General features: G+C 50.6%; 1 protein-coding gene across 1 annotated transcript; it reads left to right on the top strand.

Annotated features, from left to right (window-relative positions):
- The first annotated feature begins 248 nt into the window (after positions 1–248).
- Hrk (harakiri, BCL2 interacting protein) lies at positions 249–20,822 on the top strand. Its single transcript, XM_076866928.1, has 2 exons — positions 249–697; positions 15,988–20,822. Exon 1 carries the CDS (start codon positions 366–368, stop codon positions 639–641), a length of 276 nt encoding a protein of 91 aa, XP_076723043.1. The 5' UTR covers positions 249–365; the 3' UTR covers positions 642–697; positions 15,988–20,822.
- Positions 20,823–21,147: the final 325 nt, after the last annotated feature.

Here is a 21,147-nt window from a genome sequence, read left to right as displayed (position 1 = left end):
GCTCCTCAGGGCGCCTTCTCCTGTCCCAGCGCGCCGCGCTCCTCCTCGCGAATCGCGCGCCCTCTCGCTGCTGCCGGCGCGGCTAGGGTTAAAAGTTACCTCTCGGTTTCTTCTGCCTGCAGCCCCCCCCCCTGGGGGCCGGATGATGTAACCCCCTCCCCGCGCCCTCCCCGCCCCCCTCCACCATGTGACACTTTAATTAATAATAGCGCCGTCAGCACAACAAACGCACAACACAAGGAGAAACTTGGTGTCCAGGGGAGGCCCCCGGCTGCTGGAGCGCGGCGGCGGCGGCGGGCGCAGAGGCCGGAGGCAGAGGAGGCGAGGGGCGGCCCGAGCGCGGGGAGGGAGCCAGGCGAGCGGTCATGTGCCCGTGCCCCCTGCACCGCGGCCGCGGCCCCCCAGCCGTGTGCGCCTGCAGCGCGGGCCGCCTGGGTCTGCGCTCCTCCGCCGCGCAGCTCACCGCCGCCCGGCTCAAGGCGCTCGGCGACGAGCTGCACCAGCGCACCATGTGGCGGCGCCGCGCGCGGAGCCCGAGGGCGCCGGCGCCCGGCGCGCTCCCCACCTACTGGCCCTGGCTGTGCGCGGCCGCGCAGGTGGCGGCGCTGGCGGCCTGGCTGCTCGGCAGGCGGAACTTGTAGGAACGCGGGGCTTCTTGGTGGGGCCAGAGCCGAGACCCAGCCGGATCGAGCAACAGGTACGCTAGCGACCGAGCAAGCAGAGCCAGGGCGCGGCAACTGGGCACTGCATACGCGAGCCTGGCCCGGGAGCGGGAGAATGGCAAGTTGGGCTTTCTTCTCTTACCCTCTTTTTTCTTCCTCTGCTCTTTTCTCTCTCTTACAAGGATCTTCGTCACCCTCTCCTACCTAGTCCCCATCCGTCCATACAAGTAAGGTCCACCGTTTCTGTCCCTATCTCTTGGTCTTAAGTGCACCTTGCCACTCTTTCTAGCGCGGTGGCCTTAGGAGGACTTAAGCCTCCAGAATTCCCACCAGCCCCACAAGTATACACACGATGCAAGTATAAAGTGCACTTGCTGTAAGAACATGATTACAAGCCACGCCAAGTGTTATTATGTATTGGGGTTTCAAAACAGGTCTCCAGGCCCCTTCCAACATCTCTGCCCTCTTCGGAGCCCCCTGCCATTCCTAAGTCGCCCTGTCTCCATCACTTCTACTCTCAATCACCTTTCCAATGCCCGGAAAGTGTCACTTGTCCAGTGTCTGGATCTCTATTCACTCCAAGCTCATCTGGCCACTTCCTCCCCCTCCAGGTTTGGGGCTGGCTGGGTCTTTCTCTCCAAGGCCCGCGCACTTGGCAATTTTCCGTCACCCTGCTAATATGGTCGCTCCTTTTCTGGAGAGGTGTCCAATTTAAGGAGCTTGGCCACCTGTAACCAGACGGTTGTAGCTGCTATAAGGAGAGGCCCTGGAAGTCTGACGGAATATGAGGTTCTTAGGGAAACTCCAAGTAGCTTTAATAAGAAAGTATTTATTGAGCTTCTGGGTACTCTGCAGTTCAGGGTGGGGATGTTTTGAGAGCATCTAGGCTAGGCACTGGCCAGGGGTGGAAGTGGGTACTGAGTGTCCAGTGGGCTTGGTGTTAGAGAATTGTACCAGGCCCTTGGGGTGGGGGCAATTATTGAGCTCTAGCTGTGCGCCTGGCACTGTGCTAGGGCTTGGCGGGGTGGGGGGTGGGGGCAGAAGTGTTCAGGATCCATCTTTCCAGGCTCTGGAGTTGGGAGGAACGCTGCAGAGAATGGGGGTGGAGAGAATCAGACTGAGCCAGCCTAGTTGAGCCAAGGGGCAGAAGGTGAAGATTAAAGGTGAGATGGCCAGCAGCACCGGATGCCCGGCCCACGGATGCACAGCTCTGTGGTCTGGGCTGATCCCCATCGTGCACAGACACCTTAGGAAGCTGGCGGGGCGCCCGCAGGCGAGGCTCGGGCGTCTGCGCCCTCAGGGAGAGGCGGCAGCCGGAGCGTGGGGGGTGGCAACGCCCGGGGAGCTGCGGGGGTGCGCAGGGTGTGAGCCGGGAGCGCGGGCGACAGATGTCGCGTGGGCCCGCGCAGCCCGGGCGCTGGCGAAGAGAAGTGCGCGCTTTGGGGCGCTCTCCTCGCGGCTCCCGGGCGCCGAAGCTCCCATCCGCTCCCCCCCCCCCACCCCGCCTTCCTCCACTCAGGCCAGAAGGGCCAGACTGGGGCCGCGGAATCCCAGGGCTCAGACCAACATTTTGGATCCTATGCAGGGGGAACAGAAAAAGGGAACCGAGCGACAGATTTGAAGGCCAAATCGTGTAATTTTGCAAAAGAAAAAGCAACAGGCAAGGAGACCAGGAAAAGGAAGATTCGGAACCTGGAGAAAAGAAGACGTTGTCTGAAGAACAAGTCACAACTGGAAAAATGAGAAGGAAAGATGGGAGGGGAGGAGACTCTAACAGAAACGGGGAAGGGGCTTTGGTTCTTGGGTTACAGGTGGGATCGCAGAAGCGCTCACTTTCAGGGACCAGGTGGTGCTGGCAGTCGGGCGCCCCACCCAGGAGGCAGGGGACCCCGGCCAGGGCCTGACCGTGTGCCTACGCAGATGTTCATGAGTATTGGGGTGTGGATGTCACCCAAGAGAAGGCTGCGGGGCGAACCCCGTGCGCTCGCGTGCGCCCGGACGCGGTGGAGAAGTTGGAAAACTGTGGCCCACGCTGCAGGGGAGGGGTGACGAGGAGTTTCGCTAGTGAGTAGCGTTGTACGAGGGTCGGCAGGTAAGTGTAGCGGTGGAGTCTACTTGACCATCCTCACTCTGTTTCTGTGCCAGTTAGTTGCGTGCTGTTTCCTGACTCTGGGCCACGTCCTTCCCACACCCATCTCTGGATTGCCCTAGCACCTGCTGTGCCCAGCTGCAGCGTCTGCAGGAGCCACACCCTGCAGGGTTCTCCTGCCTATAGTGCGGTGACCCCACCCGGCTTTCCTCCAGCGCTGCCCTCTCCCGCTCTTCAGACACCAGTAGATTGTACAACATCCCCTGCCAGGGTGGAGTCCAGGAATCCACCATGTTTGGGTTCCAGGTCTCTCCCTTCCGCCTACATCCTGACCTCAGGCTGAGGGCAACTCTGGCCTTCCCGGTACTGAGGCTGAATTTTTTTCAGTCTTTCCCCAGGTCCAGTATATTAGGTAGAAGTGAAAAGAAATTCATGGAAGAAAGACCATTTGTTGACTTCTGTGCTCAATGTAGGGTGCTCTCTCCACTTTCCCCATACTGGTGGAGAAGTGGGGACGATCACACCTTACCTGGATGCCTCAGGGAGTCTTGTATCTGCCACAGAGGGCAGGAACCACTACTTCCAATTCTCTTGGGTTTAAGGTGAGTTTAGCTATTTGCAGAATCAGTAGGTCCCACATACCTGTTCTGGACTCTATTGTGAGCCGGAGACACTGTTCTCAGAAGTCATCATTAAAAACAACAACAAACAGAAACAAATCCCAGAGACTCAGTTTTCCCATTCATAAAATGGGGACAATAATAGCACCTGTACATTTTGCATTTCACATGTTCCTTTCCCAAAGTACGACATTTAACCACTGTCATTGCTGGGGATTCCACACCATTCCTCCTGTCCTGTATAGGTGCCAGACAGGTTAGGATGGTAAAATGGTTTAAAGCATGGGTTTAGGGACCAGAAGCAAATGGACTGAAGTGTCCAGCCAGGGCTGGGGGTGTCACTTAGTGGTAGAGCCCCTGCTGAGAGGCCCTGAGGTTGATCCCTAGTTTTGCTTTAAAAATAAATAAATAAAAATGAAAAAAAGGAATTGCCCAGTTGCTTGCCAGCAGTGTGGCCTTGGGAAAGAGCTATTGCTTCACTGAGTCTCTCTGTAAACTAGAGCTGTGCTCTTCCAGGTTTTTTTTTTTTTTTTTTTTTTTTTTGCCGATGCCAGAACATTCATTAAAAAGTGTCCACTACAGAGCCTGGTTCTTAGTTCACTGCTTGGCTTGAATTGAGGCTTGAAGTCTGACTGACTTTAAGCAGGAACCTGAGACAGAGAGTGTCCACCTGATTGAGAACTGGAATTGGGATTTCTGTCTTTGAGGACCGCAGGACCCCTTACCTGCCCCCTACCACAGGACTTGGGGGCTGCCAGGAAAGAGAAGATAGCTGGGAGTGGGGGGTGAATTCCTGCACTTGTGAGATTCCCTTTCTGAGAAGTGGGTGAATTCTGAGCATGGTGAATTCCTGCACTTGTGAGATTCCCTTTCTGAGGGTGCCGGGGAGTGTCCTCCCAGGCTGGGGAGGCCCAGGATGGGTATGATTTAACCAGTCACTGGTCAAAGATTGGGAGAAGAACAAAAGACGCTTTCTAGTGTGCTGGCCTGGGAGGGAGGCAGGGAGGGAGAAGCCCTGGAAGGGAGAGGGAATGGAGCCCAGGAATCTGCCTGGGAGAGGGGGCTGGAGTGGGCAGACCCTGCCTTGGGACCTGGGGAAAAGGAGAAAGGGGGACTCGGTGGCCCCAGAGGAGACGTGGTCAGTGGCAAGGAAGATAATGGCCCCGGCAGGAGTCTGCTTTAATGAATTAATGAAGGGCTGGCCCGCCAGCCAGACAAGCTAACCGGTGCTTGGCAGGTACTTTGGGGATTAAGTGGTTAAACCTGGAGGCGCGACCCGCAGGCTTCCCTCCCAGCCCGGCACCCCTGCCAGGATTACTTTTAGAGCTTGAAAGCTTGGGCTTCTGCTTGGCCAGGGGTGAGCGCCAGCCTGCAGGAGGACAGCTGTTGGGGAGGCACCCCCCGGGAAGGGGCCAGATGTGCAGGACCGTGGCAGCCTTTCTGCCACATGGCTGCTGTCTGGAATCATCCACTTGCCCACTGAGAGGCCTCAAGTGCACAAGTGACTGAGCTGTGGATGTAAAAACAGCCCCACTGAGGGACAATTAAATACGCCCTTAGATGTGGGCTGAGTGGATTTGGCCATGGCTCCTTCTAGGTTTTGAAACGTCAGCTTTTCAGATCTACTTTGGGAGGCGAGAAAGGGAACGACTTGTGCTTGTGTGATAGGGTTTCACGGGATCCTAGAGCTACCCCATAGTGTCCCTAGCCCCTGGTGACTTCCTTGTCACTGGTACACAACTATGTGCTGGAAAACAACAACAACAAAAAACACCAAATCACTCAGAAACTAGGCAAGACAGTTTTCTGTCCCTGCCCCCTGCATAGAATGGACACCCTCCAGCCCTGGGCCTTGTGCATGACAGACAAGCTCTACTACTGAGCCACATCCTTGGCCCTAAGATAATTCTTATTTTTCCCCCAATTCAGCTTCTTGCTCTTACTCAACTGTGAATAGTCAACTATTATTATTGCAGTGCTGGGGACCGAGCAATTCAGCATGCCACGCAAGGGCTCCATCACTGAGCTATACCCCAGCCCTCAACTATTAGTTAATGAATGCCTACTGTATGCAAGGCACTGTAGATACAGAAAGGACCAAGATATTGAAGCCCTGCTCTCATGACCCACTTAATTTAGTGGAAAGAGAAATAAATAGTACATAAAGCTTGTTCTGTTTACTATTATATAATGAATTACTCCAAAACTTAGGGGCTTCAAACAGTTATTTTATTATGCTCATACATGCTGTAGGCTGGGAATCTGGTCAGGACATATCATCAGGGGTTCCATAGTGTAACTCGTCCCGCTGCAAAATGACTGGGGGCTGCGCTTGAGACTGGGTAACAACTTTATTTTCATGTCTGGCTGTTGTTGCTGGGAGGCAGCTGGTGCTGTCAATCAGAGCCTCATAGAGTCTGGGCTTCCTCACAGAATGGTGGCCCTTAAGATTGGATTCTGAGATGGTGATTCAGAACTTCAAGAACAAGTGACCAGGGAGGGGAACCAGGTGAAAGCTGCTTTGCTTTCCTGAGACAGCTTTGGAAGTCACTTTAGTTAGAAGCAAGTCATAAGCCAGGCCAGATTCAAGGGGAAGGATTAGACTCTGGGCCTTGAAGAGTGGCAAGGTTCTAGAATAGTATGTGGTACAGGAAATACTGTTGTGGCCATCTTTGGATTATGCAATATAACACAGAGATAATTTCAAGAAATACTGAGGGTTGTAAAGGTGATCTGTGATGATAATGTAATAGAGTACCTGCTGAGGCGTGGGGGAGTGAGTACCGCCTTGGGGAGGAACCGGAGGAGTAGTGGTCTTGGGTGACAAGAAGGAGCTGGCCTTGACTAGAACTGGAAGAAAGATGTTCTAGAACAATAGCAAGTCCAGTAGCCTGGAGGTGAGCCTTCACATTGTGTATTTTTAAAAATATTTATTTATTTTTTCTGCCCTAAACTGGTGCCTCTGCTATTGAGTAGGGAGTAGGGGGAATCACTGTTTTGGCCTTTATCAGTAAAATGCCTCCTTAGATTACTACTGGATGACCAGAGAAGAAGGACACTCTTCAACCTTCCCGCGTGGAGAAAATGGGCTTCTCCAAGATGGCTGCCTCACAGCGCTCTGCTCCCATGATCCTTTGCTCCCTAAGTCAGAGACTTCCATTTCTCTGGAAAACTTCCTGTAATATTCTTTTTTAAAGGAACTTTTTTCTTGATGACCAAAAAAATTACAAGTTCATGGTCAACTATTTAGAAAATGTTGAAGAGAAGAAAACTGTGGTCTTGTCTCCAGAGAAAGGAGGTCTGGCTTTGAGCAGAGGGTCTGACAGCAAAAGATTCCCTGCCTTTGTGTAAAGACCAAAGAGCTTCTGAGCTTCCCATTGGACCCGACTTGACTCTTTCATGGTGCGATTTTCTGACTGCCACCTGATGGTGATACCAGGGACTGTCTACCCGGGACTCTTATTACCTTAAGCCTACACATGTTAAGCAAGTGCTCTACCCCCAGGCAATTTGGAATATGGTGCACCCTTTTCAGGCTGGGTGAGAACTGTGGGACCCTGGTTCCTCCACACACCTTCCTGGACGGCCATTGCTGAGAGAGGCTCCCTAAAAATCCCCATATCCCCGAAGCAGACGTTGGCAAGTTAACGAACCAAACGGGAAATCCGTTAGTCTGCAGCTTCACTGGGCTCGTTCTCTGAAGGTTGCAGTGTTAAGTGGGATAAATACTGTATTTTGTTTTATTTATTTGTTTATTTTGGTACTGGGCATTGAACCCAGGGGCACTCAACCACTGAGCCACATCCCCAGCCCTTCTTATTTTTTTATTTAGAGACAGAGTCTCTTTGAGTTGCTTAGGGCCTTGGTAAGTTGCTGAGGCTGGCTTTGAACTCACGATCCTCCTGCCTCAGCCTCCCGAGTTGCTGGGATTCCAGGTGTGTGCCAGGCACCCAGCTGTATTTTGCATTATTTAAATGGCATATGCTAGATAATTTGAAAATGTTTCATGAGAAAGCAGTTTCCTGGAAGCAGTTTGCCTCCGCTACCTTTTTATAATAACATTACCTTGGACTTGGGTGTAGCTCCATGGTACAAAAGGTGCTTACATGTACGAGTCCCTGAGTTCCATCCCCAGCACCAAAAACATACTTCTACTAATTAAAAAAAAAAAAAAAAAACACTTTCTTTTGAGAAACAATGTCTACTTTGAAATCATATCAATAAAAGATGTCTATGCACTTACGTCTCTTGTCTCTTTTTTTGTGGTGCTGGGACTGGAACCTGGGGCCATCCACATGTTAAGCAAGGGCTCTGCCCCCAGGCAATTTGGAATTCTTTTTTTTTTTTTTTTTTTTAAAAAGAGAGAGTGAGAGAGGGAGAGAGAGAGAGAATCTTAATATTTATTTTTTAGTTATCGGTGGACACAACATCTTTGTTGGTAGTGGTGCTGAGGATCGAACCCGGGCTGCACGCATGCTAGGCGAGCGCGCTACCGCTTGAGCCACATCCCCAGCCCCTGGAATTCTTTTAATAAAGATCTGCATTCAAATTGTAAAAGAAAATTGTAGCGATTGGTTTTATCTCACTCTCTACAGGTATATTTCTTTCTAATTTAAAACAATGGATAAGTACTTTAGCAAATAGATAAATATATTATCACATAAACTGACTTTACAGATTATAGGTGTGCACTGGACTTTTTCAGTACAGAGGGTCCCTCAGTATCCGCAGGGCATTGGATCTCCTTGGTGACCAGCATCTAGACGTGCTCAAGTCACTTATACAGAACGGTGTAGTCTTCATACATAACCTGTACATATCCTCCTGTGTCCTTTAAGTCATTCTAGATCACTCCTAATACCCAACACCATGTCCATGCTATGCAAATAGTTGTTAACTGTGCTGCTTAGGAATACTGATAAGAAAAACGTCTGTGTATGTTTAGCACAGATGCAGTTTTTTTTTTTCTGAATATTTTCAGAAATGTTTTATTTTCAGAAGGTTGGTTGGAGTCGCCAGAGCACGGGGTTCTGCCTGTTTTCTCTGGAAAACTTCCCGTAATATTCTTTTTTACAGGGACTTTTTTCTTGATTACAAAAAAAGTTAAAAGTTCATGGTCAACTATTTAGAAAAGGTTGAAGAGAAGAAAATTGTAGTCCTGTCTCCAGAGAAAGGAGGTCTGGCTTTGAGCAGAGGGTCTGACAGCAAATACTTTTTCTGGACACCCTTCTTAAGAGGTGACACTATTTGGGCCATTACAACATTTATGTCCACTGTTCTTGGGCATTTAGACTGGCGAAGGCCTTCCTTGTGGCTCACTGTACACGGCAAGAGTCATGTTGATGAGATATTCCCTGGATGATTTTTCTAAAAATGCTCACAAGTGCCACTTTGATAGAGAATGTTAATGTCCTTACATTACAAAGGTTGTCCAGAGAGTATAAGATAGTGGTAAAGATTCAGAAGCGCTTTCTAGACACACAGTGTCATTCATTCCGTCTCTTGTCCGTGGCTCGGGCCTGTTAGCTGGGCTCCTGAACTGGCTGTCACTCTCTCAACTGTGTCCGTGGGACGTTCTTTCAGGACTGCTCCTCAGCATGCGAGGTGGAGGACTCCTAGCACAGCTTTGGGGGAAGGCTCCAGGGTCACCATGGCTTGGAGAGATTCCCCGCCTTCTGCTCACCAGGGGAGCAAGAGTCATGTTTATGAGATATTCCCGAATCCAGCTCTTGGCACTTACTGAGTCCTGTAAGATGCCAACAGACGGATGATGGGGGCACTTGAGTGTCTTTGGGGGTGGATCACTGCGGTGGATTCAAGAGGAGGTTCTGTTTCCAAGGACCTCCTCCACTTAAAATACTATCCGTTGGCAGACCACAGAAAACTGAACCGCTGATAGCTGTTTATTTTGTTCACCCCAATTTTATGCTCCATCACATACAGCTGCCATCTGCCACTTACGAGTGGTGTGACCTTTAGCAAGTCCCTTTGCCTCCTGAGCCTCAGTTTCCTCCCCTGGGGACCGGGAATCCTGACAGTGCATTGGGAGGGTCTCGTCATAGAGGACCCAGAGCAGCTTCATGAGACCTGGCCCTTTCACTCCCATGACTGGGCGGTGAGCTCCCAGTGCACAGGAAGCGGGCTGCGGTGGAGTCAGTGCGGTGGGAGCTGTGTCACAGGGGTGTCTGAGGATGTCGAGGGTCAGCTCAGGATGTGTGTTGTCCCTTTGTGGTTTTAAGTGGCGCTCATGGGCCCGTGTTCATGGCATGGACAGGAGCTCCAGGGGCTTCTCTGAGCCTCTTGCTTCAAGCAGATGCTACTTCTGCCTCCCCCTGATTTGTGACCCTCCAGCAGCTGGGCGGATAGCTGCATGGTGTACCATGGCTTGAAGGGACCCAGTCTTCTTATTTGGTCATTACACCAGGTCAGGGGTCCCGTCCTGGGCAGCACAGGCCTGTAAGTCCTGTAAGGATGCAATCCATCATGTCTGTTTTGTCCCTCTCTGTGTCCCCGTGTCTGGGGGCATGGTGACTGGCCCAGAGCAGGCATTCCCTAACTACGGAACAAAGGAATGTGGGCAAGCCCATAAATGATATCAACAAAATTGACTGATGACATATTCCTCTTCTTCTGTCTATTAAAAACCATGGTTTGGGCTCAATTCTCAAAAGATCTGTGTCCCCAAAAGGTCACGGTTCTAGAAACATCGCTAGAGTTAGGTAAGACATTAGGGCCCATCTAACCCACCTCCCTCACCTTGCAGACAGGGAAACAGAGGCCCAGAGGTAGCTCCTGAGGCTTGTGCCAAGGAGGGCTTAAAAGCCAGCTGACCCTAAGGGCGTCCCAGTGTCGAAGGCTGAGGTTGAAACCAGTCCTTTCCCAGGTGACTGTGGTTTGAGTCGTATTCGACTTGCATGTTTTTCTTTTCTTTTCTTTTCGTTTCCTCCAATACTTAAAAATCAGACAGTCTCAAGTAGAAACCTGTATTTCCAGTTTTCCTCGAGTCTGCATTCCCCTGGCAGGCTGGTCATGAGTGGCCCCCTTAGATGAGACGAAGTCCTGGTCTCCTAGGTGCATTTTTCGGGGCTCAGTGCATTTCCTACATGACCCCTGACTTCAGGGGTCACCAGCAGACCTTCCTTGATACACACACCCACACGTGCATCCTATTTGAAGCACATGACTTCATCTGTTTCTCCTGCTGTTGCCTCCAGTAAAAGCAGGTTGTTGAGATGGTCCCATGTCAACACAGAAAGCTTTTCTTTATCCTTGTTCATGTTCATATATATATATATATATATATATATATTTGGTACTGAGGATTGAACCCAGGGGTGCTCAACCACTGAGCCACGTCCCCACCCCACCCCCCCTTTTAAAATATTTTACTTAGAGAAAGGGTCTTCCTGAGTTGCTAGGTGCCTTGCTAAGTTGCTGAGGCTGGCTTTGAACTCAAGATCCTCCTTCCTTAGCCTCCTGAGCCACTGGGATTATAGGTGTGCACCACGGAGCTTGGCCCATTTTCTAAATAGCATAAACCAGGTTGCAGGGAGCACTCTTGTTTGGATAACTTTGTGACCGAAAAGCGAGGTTTCTAGAGGCAGAACGCAGGACCCAGGCAGGCGCATGCTCAGGGGCTGCAGGTGGGCGGGAGAGCCTCTACAGACCTCTACAGAGCATCTGAAACCCAGTCCCCAGTCCATTCTGGGCTGAGCTACTTCTTCCCAACTCTGAAGGCTAATTCCTGTGAAAGTCAAGTTAGTCTGACACTCAAGGCCCATCTGCCATGATTTTGTAGTGAGTAGCAGCCAGGAGTCCTTGAGTCTCTCCCTGGACTTCAAGGAATCAATTCTGCTCACGGATAGCATTGAGAACTAGTTCCTGGTGGCAGGGGGCTGGGCAGGAGCAAATACTTCTTCCAGAGGCTGCTGAAGGGGCTCTTCCTTTCTCTACTGCCCAAAAGGTCATTTGCTTTTTTCAATCCCCTTACCACAGTCTCCTTGGCTTCCTAACTGGCCAGCATGAGTGTCCCTTACTAAAGTGACATCATGGACTAGCACAATTTGGACGGGCAGCTTGCCCCCCCAGTTCTTGGGCACTGGGATTGCTGGAACTGCCCCGTTGAGGTCAACCTGCTGGAACCAAAGATGGAAGAACTGGGGGCGGCCACCTGTGTTCCTTTGCGCACTCACTCACCGACACTCAGCAGATACTGAATTTAGCATCTACTGTGCCCTGGGCTCTGGGGACAGCAGGGTAGGAGACGGGAAAAGGACACCGTGTCTGTAAATGCACAGAAACACCTGCTGCCTCTGGGCGGGGTGGCGGGGTTTGGGAGGGTCTTTGGTATTCTTTTATGTTGCTTGAATGTGTAATTTACTACTTGGGCAAATAACAATAAGAGCAAAAAAGATATTTTTAAAAAATTTTAAGTGGGGTCACTCAGCAGGGAATCCAAGAGTCCCGAGTCTTCTTGGATGCAGGAGGGAGGGGTGCGCCTCCTGCCCGTCTGGGGCTGCCGGGGACCTCCCAGGTAACACAGCATCATTGCTGCAGCCCAGCGGGCAGGACTGGGGTGTGCACGGTGCTCCCTCCCCTACCACATGGTGGGTGAAGAGTGGAAACAGGAACATTTTCCCAAGACAATTCATGAATCTCTCCAGTGATGAGCTGTGCTTGTGAGTCAGCATCCGAGAAAGTTCTTTATGAGCCAAGATTGAGGGGACATATCCCAGGAGCAGAGCAGTGGCTCACAGGGATTGGCAGAGTCGATGTTTAACAGTTTCAGCCGAGATGCAGTGGTGCTCGCCTGTCATCCCAGCGGCTTGGGAGGCTGAGGCAAGAGGATCATGAGTCCAAAGCCAGCCTCAGCAATTTAGTGAGGCGCTAAGCAACTCAGTGAGACCCTGTCTCTAATAAGATACAGAATAGGGCTGGGGATGTGGGGATGTGGCTCAGTGGTCGAGGGCCCCTGAATTCAACCCCTGGCACACCCCACCACCAAAAAAAAAGAATGGGCCATCATCCTGTCTCAGCGCATTTGGGTGGGTCTGTGTCTTTCTGTGGCACTTGTTTAACTTGTGGATCTCGGCTGCTACTGATGACCTCATGGGCTGTTCCAAATTGCTGTGGTTGCAGATCAAGCTACAGGGATCCTCCTGTGCCCGTTCATGTGACTAGTATTGTGTGCTGGATCCCTGGCATAGGGTACGCAACTCGAGATCCCTCCAAAAGACCTTGGTGGGAATTTGTTATGTGGTGTCCACAGTGTGGGAACGCATGCTCCTACGCTGGGGTGTCTCCGAGGCTCACGTCTGACCTACAGTGAGTGGGTACTAGAGTCTGTCCATTTAGCAGCCCAGGACTGTTTTGGATAAATGTCCCCCATTGTGTTAAAGGCTTGATCCCCAGCCAGCAGTGCTGTTGGGATGTGTTGAAACCTCTAAGAAGTGAGGCCCAGTGAGAGGTTTTCTGGTCATCAGAGGTGTGCCCTTGAAAGGGACACTGGGACCCTAGCCCCTTCTTTATCTCTTCTGCTTCCTGACCACCATGAGGCAAGCAGGTTTGCTCTAAAACACATTACCCACCTTGCCACAGGCCCAAAGTGATGGGGCCAATCATCATGAACTAAACCTGTAAATCTGTAAGCCAAGATAAACCTTTCCTCTTTATGAGTTGGTTATCTCAGGTATTTTGTTATAGTAACAGAAAGGTGACTAACACACCCAGGAAGTACTTGGCCAGATTCACAGTAGGCTCAATGACAACCGCAGCAAATCAATTTCTGGTCTTATCTAGCTTTGTATGAAAACACCATTACTTTGGGGAATGTAGTAGATCATAGCCTTAAAAATAGTTTGTCTCCTCTGCTGAGGCCATTGTAATTTTCCTTTCATCATGTGTCTTCAATGAACATATCCAGCACAACTTCAGTTCCTCCAACTTTCTGATGCAGGTTCTTGCTCACCATGGCCCTCTGAGCCATGCTTCTCTCTGCCCACACCTTGCTTGGTCCCTTCCCCACCTGAACGACCCCTCCTTCTTCCAAATATGGAGAAAATACATATGTGTATCTTCAAATGTATGCAAATCCTGCATCCTCCCTGAACCTTCCCTGGTGAATGCAACCCCATCCTGACTTCTGGGCTGTCCATACACCTGCCAACTCTGGTCATTTATAGTACTGGCCTCTGGCTTGTCGTGTCTTCCCCGGTAAGACTGGAGGCAAACTGAGGGCAGACACCTGTCTTCTCCAGTGCAGAGAACAATGCTTAGCATCCAGCCACCATACTCAATGGCTCTTAGCAGTTGCTCAATAAACATTCCTTTGCTCCCTCCATCCCTCCTTTTTCTGTACCTGGGCTTCAGGCAGTATACTCCTCAGGGTTCCATTGACTTTCATTTTATAGATTTGTGGCTAGAAAACCAACTGAGAGTTTTAGGTGGCTGCAAAAGCTAGATTTTTAAAAATCATTTATTTATTTATTTTAGTTATAGTTGGACACAAATACCTTTATTTCACTTATTAATTTTTCTGTGGTGCTGAGGATCGAACCCAAAGTCTCACACATGCAAGGCGAGCTCTCTACTGCTGAGCCGCAACCCCCGCCCCCAAAGCTAGTTTTCATAAACTAAGTCAAAGGTGTCTCTCCATTGTGCTAATTGATGTCCCTGAGTGTTCGTTGAAAATAGAAGGTGGCTACCCAGGATGCAGGAGTCCTGTGGTGCTTATGTCCTCAAGGGGTTGAAGGGGAGTTGGAGAAGGGGCGGGTTGGGGGGACCTTTGCTTCCACCTGAGCAGGTCTGAGGTCTGAGGTCACCGGTCCTTGTGACTGTCAGCTAATGTCGGGGGTGGGAGCCACGTGTGTATGATTCGCCTCCTTCGTGCCGTCAGATGGACTAGTCAGTGTCCAAGTTAGAGGCAGGGGTGGCCCCGAATGGAGTCATCAGGGAGTCTAGCAAGGGGTCCAGGGGAAAGACGTACGCAGGACAATAGCAGAGATGACGCAGCACCCCGGGGTGGTGACAGAGGGGAGCTAGTACCTCTGCAGAACAGGACCTGGAGCTGGAAGGGGCTGTGGCCAATCTGTGACCCACCGAAGAGAGTCAGGGAACGAACAGCCAGGATCTCACCTCCCACTTGTGCCTCCTATTGGCCAAACCCAGTGGGAAGCCAGAGGCCAGAGGCACCTCTTGGGACAGAACTGTACAAGTCAACTAGGGGAATTTTTCTACCCTGGAAGTAATCAAGTGGCCGCTCTGTTTCTCTCCTGACCCACTCAGTCTGTGTTACTCACATGGAGCTTATTCCACCTGCTGCAGAGTAGTGTGGGGGACATTTTTAAATCTCCCCTGATAATTTGTAACCATAAAAATCTACTACTATATATATATTTTTTTGGCAGTGCTAGGGATTGAACCCAGGACTTCATGCATGTTAGGCGAATACTCTACCAATAAGCCACATCCCCAGCCCCCAAATCCACCGTTTTAAGGCATCCAAGTCAGTTTTTTGTGTATTCACAGAGTGGTGCCACCATCCCCACCATCAATTCCAGATATTTCCTATTCCATTAAAAGAAATCCCATACCCATCAGCATTCGCCCCAGCCCTAAGTAGCCACCATTCTAATGGCTGCCTGCAAAGATCTGTCTGTTGTGGACATTTCATACAAATAGAATCACACAATAATTATTCTCCTGTATCTGGCTTCTTTCACTCAGTAGGATGTTTTTAAGGTTCATATCCATCTTGGAGAAAGTATCAGTAATGCTTCATTCCTTTTTTTATGGCCAAGTAATATTCCTCTGCATGGATAGACCCCATTGCATTTTTCCATTCATTAGTTGATGGACTTTGGGGTTGTTTCCAGTTTTTTGGAGATGATGCTGCTATGAACACATGTGTGCAAGTTCTTGTGGACATGTATTTTCCCTGGTCTTGGATACGTGCTGGTTTTCCTGCCCTGCTGGGTGTGTTCATTTTCTTATCTGGATGAGTTCCCCGACACCCTTCAATTCTCAGCAGGGGCCTGCCTTTTTCTATGGGGGGATTTCTCTGACTCCCCTTCTCCCTCATGAGCTGCCTGCCCCCTGGTCTTTCATAGCTCATGTCTGCCCATATTGTCCCTGTCCTTTACACAAGATTGTATTATCAATTTCTCCCCCAGCTCCCCATCGGCCTCTGAGCCCCTCAAGACCTGGAATTAACGACATGGGGCAGGCATGATTTGGAAGGAATGAATGAGAGGGCAGAGACTGTCCCCAGCTCTGCTTTGAGAAGGAATCTATGTAGTGAAGAGATGAAGCAAGATATGGCATCGTGGCTCTTGATTTTTTTTTTTTTTTTAAATTTCAGAAGATGCCAATGTAAATACCCAGGTCTGTAAACAGAGCCGGATGTGGGCATGCAAACGTCTGTTTCCCTCAGGCTGCAACGTGGGCAGCGATTCTAGTGGGTGGAGTGGGGGGGGGGGACTTTCCTCCCAAATCCCAGCTTCCAAAGGAGCAGCTCCCCCTCTGACATCTGGGGCCCTTGGTGCAGAGGCCCACGGCGCTGACGTCACCCCCGGCAGCTGTCTGCACTGACGACATACGATTCTTCTGATTTCTGCAGGTTGGCGAAACCCTGCGTCCTTGGTGAGAGCTGCTTCCCGTTTTCCTGAGGGGGAGCCCAGAGCTTGACATGCCGCCGTCGGCGCTTGGAGAAGGAAGAGGAAGATAAAGAGTGCATCTGGAGCGCAGCGGGACACGGGACGGGACTGGGGACGCCCTTGGGAAGCCCAGCTGCAGAAACAGACACCCCAATGCTATTTATGATATAGCTCTATATATACAAAAAAAGAGAGAAAAAAATATGAATATTCCGTATCAGTGCATGCCTTGTCTAGGACGTGGTCCCCTCCCTTTCGACACCTCGGATGTGAACTCTGATACTTGGTCATGTTTGGGGCACCAGAAGACAGATGCCTGCTTCTGTGTATCTAGGAAATTTGCAAAGACTGGTGGGAATTGGCCTCTGCTTTCACCAGATATCCCGGGCGCAGATGCTGGTGGGGTTGGTTAGACAAAGCAAGGGAGGACCTGGGGCCAGTTTTGTAGGGACAGTCTGGGATACCTCCTTTTCTTGACACGTCCTAGCCTCTCTCTGTCCCTGTCTAGATAGGTCGCTAAGATCCCACTGTCACAACCAGAGAAATGGGATGTGTTTTCCCCCGGCTCCTTGCCAATCTGGTGTGTCTGGTGCTTTACTTCCATTTTGCCGGTGCTAAGTGTGTCCTTTCTGGTGTCCCCATGATCTTCTGTAGACAGACCTGGAAGGCCAGGGGATGAGAGAGATTTCTATTTTGCTGTTTGGATTCTTCTCCCCCCCCACCCCAAAGGCATGAGTTGTAAAAGTGCCATCTGAGAGTCTCTTTCTCCATGTGGGAGCCAATGCCCAGAGTTGCTTGAGGGCAAAGCCTGGGCTGCATTCATGACTGCCTGCTTGGGAGGACAGACAGCTGGCCTCAGGTGCCACTTGGTGGCTGTCTCTTCCACCCCCACCGAAGTCTCCTGGGAATTCAGTCCCTGGCCTCCCCCACTCTCTAGGGGGATTCCAGGGCTTAGATTTTATGGATTTAAGAGCCAAGAAATGGCGACACTTCTGGTTGGGGGTGATTTATAAGCGAGGGACATTGGGGGAGGGAGTGGGTCATTTAAATGACATGTACCAGCATCTCACTGACTGTCAGAGGCCTGATTTCCTTCCCCCCCCCCCGACTCCTGGATAAGCTAACTATTTTCAGAAGTTTCTAGAAGGGCTAAAAAAAGATGTGTGCTGGACTGAGACTTGGCTGCAAAGACTCTTTGGGGAGCCACAATTCCTTTTGGCTTTTATTTTTTAAAAAAACATCCAGCAAAAAAACAGGTATTATTCCTTGAGGCAGGCAGGGTCTCCCTGCCCCTCACCTGCCCTGTACTTGTCTTGGCTAATGATGAGGTGAAGGTTCCTGCCTGCAGACTCAGTCACTCTCCAAGGCTGGATTTGCAGGTCACCACCCAGTGCCTAGAGATGGGGCTCCCATGGGCTGACTGGCAGACACCCCTGCAGTTCTAAGAAGCCAGCTCTGGGATCCGTAGTCGTTAAGGTACATGGGACTGGAGTGACCCCCCCCCCCATATGCCTGGCTGAAGGTTATTACCGGGTCCTTTACACAGCAGGACCTGTCAGGGTTGCTGCAAGCAGAGAGCTGGGTTTTTTTCTTCTTCTGATTTTTTTTTAAAACCCATGCCTTATGCTTTTCTAAATAGCCCTTTAAAGAAAAATGTGGTTCAGAATGGCTGAAGGTGAGGGAAGCTCACACACACACACACACACACACACACACACACACTCAGCAATGCAAAGCAAGCAGGCTGGTTTCTGGAACCCTTGTTTCTCTCATCACTCCAGTCTCCCCCCAGCAGATGCTTGCAGGGGACCCTAGAGCAGGAAGGGCTGCAGAGGATAGAAGGGGACGTCCCCACCCAGCCGGGAACTTGGAGAGGGGCAGGTTCACTGGAATGGTAGGAAAGAGTTTCTGCTTGTATTTGCTGACTTTCCCAGCCAGAGACAAGAATCCCAGCACACCCATTTTTTTTTCTCTCCTTTTTTTCTGGGAATGGTTTCCATTCCTACAACTGTGTGCATCCGGTTCCCTGCTTCTTTGAGGCTGTACCTTCAAGGCTTCAGTAGGGGGACAGACTGACCCTGTAGATCCAGGAAAAGGGTGAAAGGTCAGAGGATCCTTTGTTTTTTTCTGACCCTGACTTGCCAGACTAGCCGACCACATTTCCCTTGGAGGACCCCAGACTCCAAACGCAGGGGCAGGCATTTGGGGCGATTTCCATTTCAATGAAGCCACATTGCTGAGAGAAGCGGGCACCCACCGCCCCTGTGGAGCTTTACAGCCAAGTCCCTTGTACATAGTCTCATGCATTATCAGAACCGGTGTCTTTATTGAATCCTGGCCTTTTCTTGCACATCATTAATTTGAGTGCACTTCTCGACTGCCCCGATTTTTGACAGGGGGTTGTTTTTAATGCTTGTTTTTATATGCGATTTGACTTCTTGATGGACCTTTGTATTAGGAAATTGAAGCATGATATATATATGTCTATAATGTCTCCACCGTCTCTCCTGTTGCATTACTTGGATTGCATGAGATAGTGGGATGGGATTTTGTTTTGTTTTGTTTTTTTTCCTACAAAAAAAAAAAAAAGAAAGAAATATTTCCACCGTGTGCGAAGGCTGGCACCAGCCTTCCCGTTCTCTCCCCCCCACCCCTTTCCTCCGGCTGCCAAGGAGCCATTGATTTTGATTAGCTTCACTGCAGAGGGTCTGTGAGGAGAGGGAAAGGGAGAGAGGGAGGGAGGCTTTGAAATAAATTTTAAAAAAGACCTCATATCGGGTTTCAGCAGACAGCAGTGTGTGAATGTGAGTGTGTGTGTGTGTGTGTGTGTCCGTGCAGAGCGGAGGGAGGCCTCTGAGATCATCGCTTAGGTAGCTCGCTGTATAATGAGCGGAGGGGCCGTACACCTCCTCCATCCTGGTCTCAGACGGCGGGGGTCCAGGGGCCATAAGGGCTGAAGCCCCATGGGACCTCAACCTTCCAGATTCTCTTGTCACCCCACCCTCTCCCAGGCTCGTTTCAAATCTGAGGTTCCATTTTCTGTTCCTTGAGCATTGGATTCTTTGGGAAGCCCCCCCCCCCATTGCTGACCCTGCTGGAAGCTGTCTGTGGTCCTAGGCTGGGGGCCCTCTCCTAAAGGCAAGGCCTGTCCCCACCTGGATCCCTTCATTAGCACATGGGGGACTTCTCCATTTCTCCCAGTGGTCTTGTTTTCTTTTCTATTTTGATGAAAGGGGGGGAAAAGGGTGGTTTAAACATTGCTGTCACAGAACAATGAAGCTGTGACTGGTTTTACAATTCATGTAGCTGATTTCATGTTCTTCTAACTCTATTGTCACATTTCTGACAGTGACAACATATCACTCTTCCTGCCCGTGAACTGGGGGGAGTCCCAGTGTACCCACCTCCCATGCAAATATCTTTTGGGGACACTGTAGCACCCCAGTGGACATTCTGAGTATCCACTTGGGAGTCAGAATCTGCAGGGACCAGCCCATAGGCTTTGTTCTTCTGTGGATAGCAATTTCCTTTCTGAAAGTTCCCTTAAGTGAACCTAAGGCAATGAGTCAGCACTCGGTCAGTAAGTTAAAGGTGACAGGCCAGACACTGTGGCCGAGTCCCACAGAAGTGATCAGAAGCTCCACAGAGGGAGCGAGTTGATGTCAGCGTGTCAATTTTAAAACTTAAGCCAAAAGTTTATTTTTAACATTTTAACTGAATCATTCAACGCATATTTATTGAGCATCTATAGTATGCTAGGTTGCAGAATTCCACCTCGGAAGACTGACTTACGGATCCTGCAAGGGCAGTCCTGCCTGGAACCAGGCCATGTGAAGCGCCCTTTCCAGTCTGGTTCACAATTTTTTTTTTAAACAGATTTGTCAGGTCACCGCTGTGACCCCAAGCTTTGCCGGCAGATTGTTCTATAGTATTTACTGTGCGCCATGTACCAGCTGAAGGTGGTCAAGTGAAGCGGGCGACCTTGACTCTTTTCCCAGCATGAAGACTGGTCCTGGCTGCTTTATATCCTAGTCAGAGCTCTCCTTTGCGAAGCTTTTGCCACTACCAGGCACTGTGTGAAGTGCTTCCTGCACCTTTCCTCTGCGATCCCTCGCACCCACCTCTAGCAGATTCTACACCCCAGGGAGCTGGAGCTCAGACAGGTGTGCAACTTAGCCTAAGGCCACCTGCATAGTGAATGGCTGAGTCCAGCTGGGACTCAAGTCTTGGCTTGGTCTGTGACCCCGAAGCCCATGAGCTACCTGCTCTGCTACTCTGGACCTCTTTGTGTGGTGCTGCAAGAATACATGTGGCCCTAGCTGGGAGCTGGGGATCTGACACAGGCCTGCTGTATAGTGTCCTGCCTGGGGACATCGGAGACTGGAGGGGTGAGTGTGGAATTTTGCTGACTCATTCCCCACCCTTTGTGTTCCTGTTTTCAGGGAGGCCCAGGGCCGGAGCATCTGACTCACAAATGGGGCCTGTCTGAGGTTGTGGGAAGCTTCTCTCACCTCCCTCCTGTCCTCTGCCCAGGTCCCCTGCTCCCCGCTGCCCCCACCCCATCTTTTGCACTATGAATGTCAAGGAGCCTGTGTGTGTGGCAGGGGTGGCTGTGAGGGTCTTTGGAACCCAGGTGGGGCTTCTGGCCCAGCTGGAGAGGCCATCAGCTTGGCGACATTCCGTTCTGGGTTCTGACGTTGTTGGTTTGTTGTGCTTTTTGTAAGAGGAATTTCATACCTTGGAGATGCTTTGTACATATTTGTAATGATTTTATTAAAAACTTGGTTGTGCACTTCTAGCCAAAGTCCTTTGTGTTTTCATTTCCTTTTGGAGGGTTCGGCTCTCAGTGTCCGTGGGACCATCTGGCTGCACTATTGATGGGGATCCCCTACCCCTGCACCCTGCACACTCTGACCTCCCCGCCCCATCCCCAGAGCAGAAAGCCACACACTTACCCACCTCTCGAATTCCTAAGTACCCCTCAGGGGAAGGAAGGGTTTGCTGAGATAGGACCCAGGCAACAGGTTTGAGAACTTGCCCAACAATTCACAGTCTCAGCTTTGGGCAAATAGGTTACACTGGGTTAAGAACTTTCACCTGCATTTGTGGGGTCTGAGACATAC

This window comes from Callospermophilus lateralis, chromosome 1 (genome assembly GCF_048772815.1).
Source record: "Callospermophilus lateralis isolate mCalLat2 chromosome 1, mCalLat2.hap1, whole genome shotgun sequence".
In the NCBI taxonomy this organism is placed as follows: Eukaryota; Metazoa; Chordata; class Mammalia; order Rodentia; family Sciuridae; genus Callospermophilus; species Callospermophilus lateralis.
This window is presented reverse-complemented; position numbering and strand designations above follow the sequence as displayed.

What these genes read in the sequence shown, in the direction of transcription:
- Hrk (XM_076866928.1), top strand. Translation starts at nt 366, where the DNA reads ATGTGCCCGTGCCCCCTGCACCGCGGCCGCGGCCCCCCAGCCGTGTGC.